The sequence below is a fragment of the Lynx rufus genome, unplaced genomic scaffold (assembly GCF_022079265.1).
Source record: "Lynx rufus isolate CCGP_SWC_20201006 ecotype Redwood Valley unplaced genomic scaffold, mLynRuf1.p SCAF_15, whole genome shotgun sequence".
Classification (NCBI taxonomy): Eukaryota; Metazoa; Chordata; class Mammalia; order Carnivora; family Felidae; genus Lynx; species Lynx rufus.
Window position 1 is genome coordinate 58,341,057 of NW_025814829.1, and position 12,709 is coordinate 58,353,765.

The following is a 12,709-nucleotide window of genomic DNA, read 5'->3' on the forward strand; positions in this document are numbered from 1 at the left end:
ATTCATTCCTCCAGCCCCCAAATTTCTAACCTGTCTTCATTTGTCTTCGGTATCTTCACCACTGTGCACCTGCACCTGCCTTATATGCCGTCACCATGGTTGAGGCATCCTTCCTACTAAAGGCCAACCCGGTACCATTCGTGCACTAGATGTCTTCCTCTTCTTACCTGGCCCTCAGAAATCCCCCCCCCCATCTCCTACATCATCAATTTCTCTCTCTTTACAAACAACTATACCTTGGTATTGCTCATCTTAAAAATGTCCTCCATTGGCCACATAGTCCTATCCCACTATTGTCCCCAGTTGCCTGTGGGTCTGTCTCCATGTCCTCACCTTATATTCACTCCTCAAACATTCCAGATGTTCTTTGGATCCCACTCTTCCCAAGACTGCTCATGTCAAGATTACCAGTAACCTCCAATTTGATACAATCTAATAGTCTTGTGGCTCCTGAGTTGCATGTTCTCGTGTCTCTGCAGTTCCTTTTCCTTCCCAACTTGACCTCTAAATGAAGGATCCTAGAACTTAGCCTTTGGCCCCTTCCTGTGTTTTTAGCTACACATTTTCCTAGGTCATCCAATCAGTCCCAAGGCTTAACAGTCTATTTATAATGGCCGTGTCTCCAGCTTACGCCAATGCCTATTTGATATCATGGATGTCTAGAAGGCATTTCTAACTTAACACGACCAAACCATAATTCTTGATTTCCCTCCTCCCAACCGTTCTTCCCAAGTTTCACATCTTATAAATGCCACCACCACCCACACAATCTCCTAAGTGAAAAATCTAGAAACTGCCCTTGAATGCTTTCTCCCTAACAAACGCAACTCATTAGCAAGCCCCACGAGACTCCACTTTCAAACTATTGCAGATAGAATGTTCTCAGTGTTCCCCACTACTCCCAATGCCCAAGCCACCTTTTGGTATGCACTGTGGAACAGCTTCCTAATTGGTTGAATGTTAGCTTTGCTGCTCCCCCTTGATGCGGTTTTTGTCCGGATGGATAGCCGTCCTTCAGATCTCAGTCTAAACCAGACCTTGTCACCAAGACGTTCCAGATGCAGCCACCCTAAGATTACTGTCAATCACTTCATCCCATTTTGATTCTCTCCAAGGCACATACCACCCATATTTATTCTTCCTCCTCTTATTACGGTATTCCCCAGGGCTCACAACACTGCCCGGCATACGGCAGGCACACAAAGATTTGTTGAATTAAATGCAAAAGCAGCTACTGTGTCCTAACGTTATGCTAATCTGTGAATGCTGTACTCTCCTCCCATTGTCAGCAAGACAGTTTCATAAAACGTAAGATTTCATACTGAGCACTAGCTGGACGCGTGTTATGCCCCCCCCCCCCCCCCAGCAACCTGCCTTCCTCCATTTCCGCACCTTCTCCACGTGCAAAAAAATAAGCAAGGAAGGAGGGTTTGGAAAACAGGGTCATCGCTACGGTCTTTTGCCACACTCCGCTGGCTTCGGCGTGCTCAACACGACGGAAACTAACAGCAGTGGCCCCGACCAAGAAGGGTTGAAGGTAGAGGACTTCACCTGCCGCCAAGGGCGGACCGCAGAGGACCGGCGCAGATCCCCAGCACTGCACGCTGGGAGCTGTAGTCTCCGGGGGAGGCCTGGTGTGGTAGGAGCGGGATGCCCCGCTGCATGCTGGGAGTTAGAGTCGACGGCTGGAAACCGTACTTGTGAGATTCGGCCTCTGCGCTGGGAGCGGCGAGCGACGGAGTCCTCGCTGCATGCCGGGAACTGTAGTCTTTCTGGGACCCCTCTCTGCTTCAGCGTGGAGAGGCGCCATCTTAGGTCCCGAGGTGCGGCCGCGCCGAGCCAGAGCGCAGGCGGGCTCAGCCCCCGCGCCGGGCCGGCCCCGCCCCCGGGGCGCCTGGCGCCCGCCCCCCGCTCAGGCCCCGCCTTTCCCCACGTGTCCGCCGCCGAGGGGAGGCGCCTGAGCCGGAGCGGGCCCGCCAGAGGTCCGGCCCCGTCGGCGCTGAGGGTCCTGTCGGCGGCGCCCGGGAGCGGCCCGGCTCCCCGATGCTCCCGCGCCGGCTGCCGCGGGCCGGGCTGTGCGCTTAGTGCCCGGCTCTGGCCCCCCGAAGTGCCCGCGGGGGTGGGAGCGGCCTCGGCCCCGCGGAGACGGAGCGGCTGGAGGACGAGGCGGCGGCCGCGGGGAGGAGGATGGGGGCTAACCAGTTAGTGGTGCTCAACGTGTACGACATGGTGAGTGCGGCCCAGGCCGGCGTCCTCCGGCCGCGGGGCTCGGACCCCGGCCCCCGGCCCCTGCGCTTCCTGCCGCGCGTCCCCGCCTCCGGCTTAGTTCTCGGGGGTGGGGGAGGGGAGCAGGATTAGGTTTTAATCCCCGCGCACGTCGGCGCGCGGGGAAGCGCTGCCCGGTCCGCCCGAGGGCTCCGGCCGGGGTTCCGGGCGCCGGGCCCGACAGCTGGGCGGGCGAGCGGTGTCCTTTCGGCGAAGCTGGGGTCGCGGGTCCGACCTCCACTCCTGTCCCCGGGGACTCCGGGGCCGCCCCGTCCCCGAGCGCCTGTCCGCCCCGCTCTGCCGCTTCTCCCAGCCGCACGGCTCCCGGTGCCCGAGTCTCCAGAAACTCCCAAGCTCACGGCTGTCGGTGCTTAGGCTAGACTCTCTCCAAAGGCGCACAGGGGCCGACAGCCCCTTGCCTCCGAGGCAGCCTCATCCGGATGAATGAGGCTCTAGTTTACCGAGTAAAATAGCCCAGCTGAGTTACGTAGATAGAGATCAAGGTGGTGCTCCTTTGCTAGATTCTGAAGACCACTCTGCAGGTGATGCAACAGGTATCCGACGTGACCGCAGGAGAGGGAAGGGGAGTTTATGAGGTCATCTAACTTCGGGGTGCCGCAGGCACCCGGGATCGAGTCCGAGGACTGGTTTGCCACGGAATTGCGCCTGAAGTACCCGGCAGAGAAGGATCGGGGCAGTTAGATGCACGCCTGGGTTTGTTGCTTTCGGTTGGCTAGTTTTCGTTTTGCGAAGGGTTCCCTCCGCCTGCGTGTGTAAAATTTCTTGTAAGTGTTTTGGCAGGTGAAAAAGCCCTCCTCGTTATTTCTGTGGGCTGAAAGATGCAGAAGGAGCTGGAATACGAGAGGTCAGGAGTCACGGTTCGCCCTCGCAGATCTAAACTTTGTATTCCTTTGCTCTGTGTAAATTTCTACATTCACAGTGCAGCGTCTTGGGTAGAAAGGAATTCCAGCGTCCTGTTCTGGGAGTTATGTCAGGATGGGGTAGAGACCGCCTGGGACTTGAGGTGACGTCTCCGTTGATTTGGTGGAGGGGTTTGGGGGTGGAAGGAGATGGATGGACGTGCGTGAAACGTGGTAGGAAAAAATTAGAGAAGCATAGAGCTGGAGGGCCTAGAAACGCAAGGCACTAGTTAATAAGGTCTTTGGCGTGTGTCACTGGTTAGGAGTGGTTCTCTGGATTTCAACTTTTTGTGGTCAGTGGGATACCTTTACTGTTCAAGACTTTTCATTGCCCTTTTACTGTTTCATCGCCTGCCCCCTTCCCCCCACCGCCGTCATCTGCATTCGGTATCTTGTCTATTCTTGAAGACTTACAAAACATCTCACGGCATATATTCTGCTTTTGAGAACACAACATGCCTCTTCTTCTGGATCATTAAGCCCCATTATAAGTTAGGGTTATGCAACAATGACCAGAGCGTCATAGACTAAGAGAAATCTGAAAGTCGAGGCAGGGAGAAGTTTTGCTGCTTTCATAAAACTGAAAATACATTATTTGGCCTATGATGGGCTTCCTTGCACCTCAGGTGCTCTATGAATCACAAAAATCGTTGCTAATTGTGGTGAGTGTAGGAAAAGCTAGAGGTGATATTTAAACCGATACATTTTAAAGGGAGGAGTGTTCTGAAAGATGTTAAAAATATTGTTAGCAAAGATCTTATTCCTCACATCACTTTTATAAAGTGGGTAGTTACAGAGGAGGCAGGTAGAGAAAAGGGTAAATTAAACCTGCCCAGATAACCAAAAATAGGATCTAGAATTTCTAGACCACAGTCTGATTCGTGATCTCCTCTGCTGAATAATTCCCGTGTTTGTTTCTTAACGTATTGCTTTTTCCTCGCAATAGGAGGAGAAGCAGCATATGAATGTTTATCAGAATTGTAAATAGTTGAACTGTTAGACTTCTGACAATCTTGCCCTTGTCGTGTTCTTTTGAGGGCTTTCAAGCTGTGGCTGTTTGATGTCAGTCATTCAGCAACCTACAATTTTTTATGACCTTGTAGAAGTCACAAAAATGAATGAATGATCTTTCCCTCTTTGAGGAATTTAGAATACCATGGGAGAGGTACAGCAGTAGTAATAATTCAAAACAGAATAGTGTGATTTTGTGATTTTGGTAAGAGCAGAACAGGTTGTAAAGCAGACCACGTGTGGTTGTGGGCTCAGGAATTGCTGGAAGGTGCAGGGACCTGTAAAGGCGGAGAGCAGTCAGCAGGAATCGTGGTGGCCAGAGGAGAGCGCACGTCGGCCTGGGAAATAATCAGCTGGCCCAGGAGAACTAGAGTGTAGGATGCATGAAAGAGACACATTGGAAAGTTTTATTAGAACTTTATTAGTTTGGGGCTGGAAGGAAGGGCTAGGGGTGGGGGGTAAGGCTCTGAACCAGGGGGGCCATCTTCGCGGTAGGGAACAGCGTGATCAGAGGTATGTTTTTGAATGAAGACCAGTGTGTTGAGGAGCAAGTTTGTTTCCTTTATACTCCCTTTTCCCAAGTTGTATTGGTTTTGGAAACCTTTTTGCTTGATGTCAGGGGCAAATCCTTTTATCTTTGATAGTACTGCCTGTGCGTCATAGATGCCTTTGATGGGGATTGCTGTTGTCTGTACAGGCCCCGTCTAGCAGCATTCTGTCTCGTCCAGACTTCACAAACATCAAAATCAACCTTTGGTTTGCACTTCTAATCACTGTTTATAGGGACCCCTTGCCTGTATCCCTGTGTCTCCTTGTCTGTGAGGCTGTCACCAGCTCCAGCCCTGACTGTTTGGTTCCTATTCCCTAGATTGGGAATCGCTGATCATTTCTGTTTGTCCCTAACTGCCACATGTAAGAAGAAATTGTATCAGGGTCACCCGCATTAACTTCTTCCCACAGAGGGATAGTATAATCCTTAAGAGGTTACTTAATCCTACAAAGTGCTGCTAAATTATTGCTTGCTGCTTTCTCAGTGATTATGTTCCTCTTTGTACTTGGGGATAATCTACCACCAATAAAACCTGTCCTGGGTGATTTCCTGAGTCTCTGAATGAGGTGATTCGCATATTCCCAGTTTGCTAGCATCCATAGTAGAGCAGGTGATTCAGACTAGTTTCAGCTGCTGGGACAGTCTCTGCTGGAGCCACAGATCCAGATTTTGTGCTTTTTCAGGTTATCTTGACTACTAATGAATTGTTAGAAAAAAAAATATGCAGTAGCTTGATAATATTTGTAGATTCATTCTATAAACAGTTTTCTTCCTGTTTTCAAATAGCATCTGTACATCTCCAGAGCCTTAATAGGAAAAAAAGAATGCATCCTAAGACTCTTCAAGCAAGGAAGTTTGGTGCCATACTTTAGACGATCCCACCTCCATCCTACCTCGAAGAGAACGTGAGGGCACGCACATGGGAGAGGACCTGAGTTCCCACACATCTTTAGATCTAACTCAGACTTATTTTTAATGTTTTATTTATTTTGGGGAGAGAGAGAGTGGGGGAAGGGTAGAGAGCGAGAGAGAGGATCCAAAGCGGGCTCTGTGCTGACAGTGGAGAGCCTGACACGGGGCTTGAACTCATGAACTGTGAGATCACGACTTGAGCTGAAATCAAGAGTCGGATGCTTAACCGACTGAGCCACCCAGGTGCCCCCATAATATCTTTATATCAACATGTCCAGAACGAACTTTTTCCTTTCCCTTCTCTCCATAGCTCAGATTTTCCCCTTTACTCCATTTAATACCCCCCCCCACCGCTCCCCTCACTAGCCTCCCCCCACCACTATTGTGTTGTAATTTTGTCCTGATGACCTTCTGTTTAGTTTCCCAAGCCAGAACCCTGGATGTAAAACTATTAATTCTTCTGTGTTACAAACCCCTCATAGTCCAGTCACCAGGCCCTGTCTCCTTTAGTTGGGTTGATTCTGTCTAAAAGTAATTGAGAGCTTAACAGTCAGTAGCTAATACTGGAAGGGTACTTGTTTTGAGTCCAGATATAAACAGCCCCGGGGTTGGTTCAGCAGCTCTGCTGGGACATCGGGGACCCAGACTCTCCATGCTTCTGCTCTGCTGTCTGTCCCCATCACGTTGGCTCTTGTTCTGGTTTGTCCCGTCATAGCTGTGAAATGGCCATCGTAGCGGCAAACATAGTATCTTCAGTGGGACGTGAAGGAAGACGGGTAAGCAGGGCCTTCTGTGTGCACCTCTCTCCTAATAGGCAGACGAGGCTTTGCCAAGGCTGCTCTCCTTTGCCGAGAAATGGTCCCAAGTTGGCTCCACCGTGACTGGGAGGAAGCTACCTGACTTTCCCGGCCTGAATGGCAGTGAGCTGCAAACCCTAGTCCCATTGTTCTTTAAGTCGGTTACCTTATCATTATTTCTGCTGTTGCTTCTCAAGTTCAGGTCCTTGTTATCTCTGTTCGTAGAACAGTCTTCTGGCTTCAGTCTCTGGCATTACTTCGTTTTGATCCATCTCCCCTTCTGTCACCAAAGTCATCTTTCTGAAACATAGATGACTGTGCCATTCCTGTGCCTAAAATTCACTTGCAGGGTTGGGTCTAATGCCCTTTATGATGTGACCCCTCCCTGACTAATAGGCCCACCTCGCACCAGTCCCACACTCTGTCCCACCCCAGCACAGACACTTCGTGCTCAGAACTGACATGTTTAGTTCTGCAAGCAGGCTCTGCTACAAGAGCTTACGCCTCAGTGTCTGTGCTTGTCTTACCTGGAATGTCCTGTTCTGGCATCGGCCACCAGCCGCCTCCTGCCTGCAGCCTTGTCTTCATTCGGCAGACTTGCGCCAACTTTTGCGCCCTAGTTGTACTTTGTACGTATCTTCCACTGTGTGTATCATAATTCTGTGCGTCCCATTAGACCAGGTTCCTCGATGGCAGTATCTAGAACTGGGCCTGTCGTGAGAAGGTGTTCTGTAAATATTTACCAAATGAATGGGACTTCAGGCAGTTTTATTAGGAATGGTGCCAGTACTTAAATGGCATCAGACAGTCTTCCAGTTTCCCTTCCCTTTGTGCCAAAAACCTTTCTGTATTTGTCCGCCTATTTAGTACATTACTGGATTTTAGCTTTGGTTGTTGTAAAGGGGTGATCGAGTGAAGGGGGGGAGGAACACGGGAAGCGGGGAAGGAAAACTATCAAATATTCTTCTTTGACATAGTTGTTTTGTTTTGTTTGTTTGTTAAACACTGTGGGGCTAGACTGTTGATTCAGTGAAGTTGGAGCCGCAGCCACTCCTTGAGAGGCCCCCCTCACCTTTGTCTTCCTTTACATGCTGCCGAGTGAGGATCCCGCAAGGCTCTGATGGTCCTGTTGCAGCCGTGACCCGCAGACCAAGAACAAGTAGTTGCTCCTGGGGAGATCATCTTTCTGAGAACATTGTCAGAATTTCAGCATGGATGAACCAGTTAATGGGAACTAGTCTTAATTCCCTTGCACCACGTCTGCTTCTGGGCCCAGGTCCGCTTCACCGCTTGACATAGAAACAGTGGGTCCGTGAGTCTAACCAGAAAAAAAGGACGGTCAGTCATAAATCTGACCTCCTACGTTATCTGTGGCGGTATCGTTACTTTTTTTGTTTAGTCTGTATGAGAAAAGAATTTAATCTCTGTACGGATTTGTGTTCTGTTGCTAGAAAAACGAATTGCCAAAAATGTAGCGGTTTGAAATGGCTCGTGGGCCAGACGTCCGGGTGGGCGGGGCTGGTCTCACAAGGCTAAAGTCAGGGTGTCGGTGGGCCTGGGCGGGGACAGACAGATTTGCCACCAGGCTCATCCAGATGGTACCAGGATTCGGTGGCTTGTGGTTGTAGGGCTGAGGTCTCGTTCCATGCTGTTCCGTGCAGTTCCGTGCTGGCTGCCAGTCGGAGCCACTCTGGGCTGCTTGGAGCCTCTCACGTTCCTCATTTGCATCCTTGGTCTTCAGACCAGCTGGAGGGCCTGGAGCTGTGCCGTGTGAGAGTCTGACCTCCCTTCCCCTGCGTCTAGCCCACCTCCATCCAGAGAGCTCTCCTCTCGTTTAATTAAAGGGGACCCACAAGGATATGCCAGGGTAATGTCCCTGTGTTAAGGTGTCTCTAACTTAAATTACATCTGCCAAGACCCTTTGCCATGATTCACAGAACAGATTCACAAGTTCTGGAAACTAGGGTGTAGACACCTTATAGAGTCCTTTCCCTATCACACCATCTATGAAAGGTATTTTGTAAACCCCAAAATATCCAGTGCTCCCTTTTAGCAGGCCCTTGACTTGTCATGGAATAAATATTATCTCCGTAACTTAAAATGGAAAATTTGAAGTATTCAAGAAGTAAAGCATGGAGAGGCGTCTGGCTGGTTCACTCAGAGGAGCGTGTGACTGTTGATCTTGGGGTTGTGAGTTCGAGCCCCATGTGGGGTGTAGAGATTACTTAAATAAAAAAAACTTAAAAAGAAAAAACATGGAAACCTTTTATGAGTGGCTCATACTCCGATGTGAAAGGTCCAGGCATGTTGGTGAACACAGGCCCTTCGGACCGCAGCGGGATATTGTGTGGCAGCAACAAGGTCACATTCGTGATGATGGATAAAGCTAACAAATTAGAATTTAATTTAACAAATTAGAACAAATACGACTAAATACCAACGAAAACCTATTTTAGGTGAATTCTTCCATTGGATAGAATTTTTTTTAAATGTATACTTTAATTTCCTTTTGTTGACTGATTTTCTAGAAGATTATTTAAATTCCAAAGTATTATTGTTCAAGTGTCATCCAGTCGGTTGATAGAATATACAGGGAAGTCTGCCAGAATAAATAATCTTAAACTATAACAAAAGCGGAAAAATAATAAAGGGAAATGAGCTACATGAAAATAATTTTAATTTTCAATTAATCTGAAATGGATTTGGGTATATGACTGTGATTGCCCTTCCCCCAAAACAATAACATAAAAACGAATTGACCCCACATTATTTGGAATAAAAGTCTTGGCTCACTAGGTTGTGATACTACTAAATTCTTGCCCATATGGAATTGGGGAGTCTCATTACTACACTATTTGAATTATTATAATTTCACAGCATATCTTAGGCTGGACCAGTTTCCTTTCATTATTTTTCCCAAATTTTCTTGGCTATTACTCATTTCCTCTTCTAGGCTTTCTGAAAAATTCCGTACATTTTTTTTGTCTCTTTGGTTTTTTTTTTTTTTAAACTGTCTTAAAATACACATAAAATGCACTGCCTTAACCGTTTATGGCTGTATAATTCAGGAGCGTATATTCACACTGTTGTGCAGCCGATGTCCAGGACTTTTTCATCTTGCAAAACTGAAACCCTGTATTCATTAAATTCCCCTTACCCCTCCCCTCGCCCCTAGTTACCACAGTTCTACTCTGTCCTGCGAATTTGACTAGATACCTCCTAGATGTGGAATCAACAGGACTTGTCTCTATAACGAACTTATTTCACTTTACATAGTGTCCTAAAGTTGTACCCATGTTGCACCACATGTCCGAGTTTCCTTCCTTTTTAAGGCCGAAGAGCGTCCCGCCGTGTGTGTATCCATTCATGTGTCCATGGACATCGGGGTCGCTCCCACCTTTTGGTGACTGTGCATGATGCTGCTTGAACACAAGCGTACAAATAACCTGTTCGGGTCCCAGCTTTCAGTTCTTTCAGAGGCACACCCAGTCAGTAAGTTGTTGTTTTCATTGGAACTGCACTGGTTTTAGTGCAGTTTAAAGTAACTTGGGAAGAATTGGCATCTTTCCTATTAACATATTCTTTTTTTCTCAATGGTGAAAATGGGATTTTTTTTTTTTTTGCTTTTTGAAATTTTTATCGAGAAAATGCAAATATTTCATACATGCATGTAGTTGATAGGTTAATTCCAAGCCCATATATCTGAGCCATCTATTAACAGAATATACTTCATAAGTAAGTAAAATAACGTATCCACGCTGCATACGTTTTCACCATGTAAGTAATTGACTGTAGGGCAATTTGCTGTAAAAAAAAAAAAAACCCACAAAAAAATGACATTTCATTTGAAAGGACATAGTGAAACATGAAAAATGAATAACCAAATTAAAAGATCGTATTGCGAAATACAAAATATTTGAATACATTCAAAACGTGTGTAGACTTTTGACAGTATTGAGCAAATAACCGATTTGATTTTGTGGATTGTACCCAGGCATTCGTCTTCGAAGTCTTTCATTTGTAGTATTATACCTTTTTTTTCTTTTTTTTTTTTTTGTCTATTGATTCATCTCAGCATCACTGTTTTCCTTCTTTCACTTCCTTCCTTCGTTAAGAGAGGTATCCGTTCCCAAACACGAAGATGCGGATTCGTAACCGAGCTTTGCATTGTGCAAGCCACCTGCACTGCTTTTTTCTCCTGGCATGTTGTCACATGTTGGTGATAGTCTGGAATTCTCTGGGAAGTGTGGACGATGTGCCGGCGCCCGGATGCGTTTGTGATGGAGCCCTGCCATCACCATCGGTGCCACGCTCCCCTGTCCCCAGTACAGCACGGGGTCTGGCCTGACCCTCCTGTTTCACACTGCCCGTAGGCGGGCTCCCTCACTGTGTTTTTGTCAAGTCGATCCATATAGTCGTTACCATCCAGTCTTTCAAGAACACTACGTCCGTGCATCACTGAATAGATCGTCGTGAGAGCGAGCTAAGATTTATACAACATCAAAACAGGAGTTTTGTTAATGGAGAAATAAACCGACGGCCAACTTCGATACGTTAACCCAGCCAAGGGCAGTCGAGTCATCCATGGGGAGATGAAGCCCGACCACCCACCAGTTATTTTAGCTTTTATGGCAAAATGGTCTTACAGCCAACTGGTGGTGCAGCAGAAATGCTTGTGGCAAAGACGTCTGTGGCTGAGACGCACAGGGCGAAAATCCCGGACGTGACTAAAAGGCATTTGGTATATTAAGTGGCAGTAGGACTCACCGGGAAAATAAAGCAGGGGGAGGGGAAGGAGAGCGTAGGCCGGGATGGGGCAGTGCGGTTTGTACTACGGTTTCAAATCGAGTGGTCAAGAAGGGCCTCGCCAAGAAGAAGGCATTCCTGAAAGGTGAAGGGGTACACCGTGTGGATACCTAGGGAAAGAACATTCCAGGCAGAGTACGCAAGCACAGAGGATAAACCAGGCCACATGCCTCCAAAGTAAATGTACAGCAAGAAATAGAAGCTGTTAGGGGGAATTTCTGATTTATGTTCTCAGATAGGTTCATGAGGGTCATTGAAAATTGAGCAGACAGTACCAGAGAAGGAACAATCTGAGATCAAGAGAGATTCCGCAGAGGTGAAAAGTGCCATTGCCTGACTGAAAACTGCAACAGGAGATTGAAAACTAAAGAGAAAGTAGCAAGATTTAGAAAACCTCTCAAGTAGAAGCCTCGCCAGCCTCCAAAAGGATCAGGTGCCAGGCAGTGTTTGTTAAAAGTTAGGAACGTTCAGGCAAAGCCCGGTTTAACTTTTAAATGTTAAGGATGAAATAAAAAGTCCTACAGACACGCACAGGCAAAAAAAAGGTACCTCAAGGGAACAAAATCAAGACTTCTCTGTCCTGACACCAAACCCCAAATACAATGGAGCGTTATCTGTGGAGTCGTGAAAGGGAGAGCATTTCCGTCTGAATGCCCTGACGTCTCTAGTGGTCACTCGCGCAAAATGACGTGGAGAGTATCTGGCACCTCTGGGGGGGCTACTGGAGGTCTCAAGAACTTAAGAATGGGGTGGTGACTGTAGAGGAAAAGCCATGGTCTCCAACGCTAGTTGGAGTTAGCAAAGCTAGTTCCTATGATATATATGGTTATGGACGATGCCAGGGTCCTGAATTACTCTTCAAAGAGAATGAACATGATGTTACGATTAAGTCCCAGGTTGTGTTGACCAAATCTGGAAGAGAGGGAGGGAGGGAAGTCAGCAGATACGGTTGGTCTTGGCCCGTATTGGAAAATTGTATGTGTAAATGCTTTTTGTCATGTAAGTGTAAGTAGTGTTGGGATAAAGTTGGATCTAGAGGGGAAACAGCAGAGAAAACACAGTTCGTACAGTGGAGGAGAGAAAACAGAAAAATGGAAAAGGAAGACAAATAGGCCCAAATACAAAAATTATGAGATGGTCGTAAATAAATTAAATCCCCTATTAAGTTTGTTAAGTATGTTTATGTCCTTTCCTTACAGAAATTTTAAATTACACATGGTCAAAACTGTCATCATTTTATGACCATTCAGGTTTATATCATCCCTAGAAAGGCTTTTTCGGGTCTGAAATTATAGAAGTAATCCCCGTGTTTACTCTCCAGGGGAAAATCAGTTACCCCAGCACTGTTGATTGGATGATCGATCGTTCCCCATGTTAATTGGAGGTGCATGCCACATTTATCCTCTAACAGATTGTCATGGATGTAGAAGTCCTATTTCTTGACTCTC

The 12,709-nt window shown here is 47.3% G+C and overlaps 1 protein-coding gene across 1 annotated transcript in view; it reads left to right on the top strand.

The window, feature by feature from the left end:
* Positions 1-1,976: 1,976 nt before the first annotated feature.
* Positions 1,977-12,709, top strand: part of DESI2 (desumoylating isopeptidase 2) — a 44,935-nt gene continuing 34,202 nt past the window's right edge. The window contains exon 1 of the mRNA XM_047077102.1: positions 1,977-2,229. Coding sequence (XP_046933058.1) covers positions 2,188-2,229 — 42 coding nt within the window. The 5' untranslated portion in view covers positions 1,977-2,187. The remainder of the gene's footprint in view (positions 2,230-12,709) is intronic.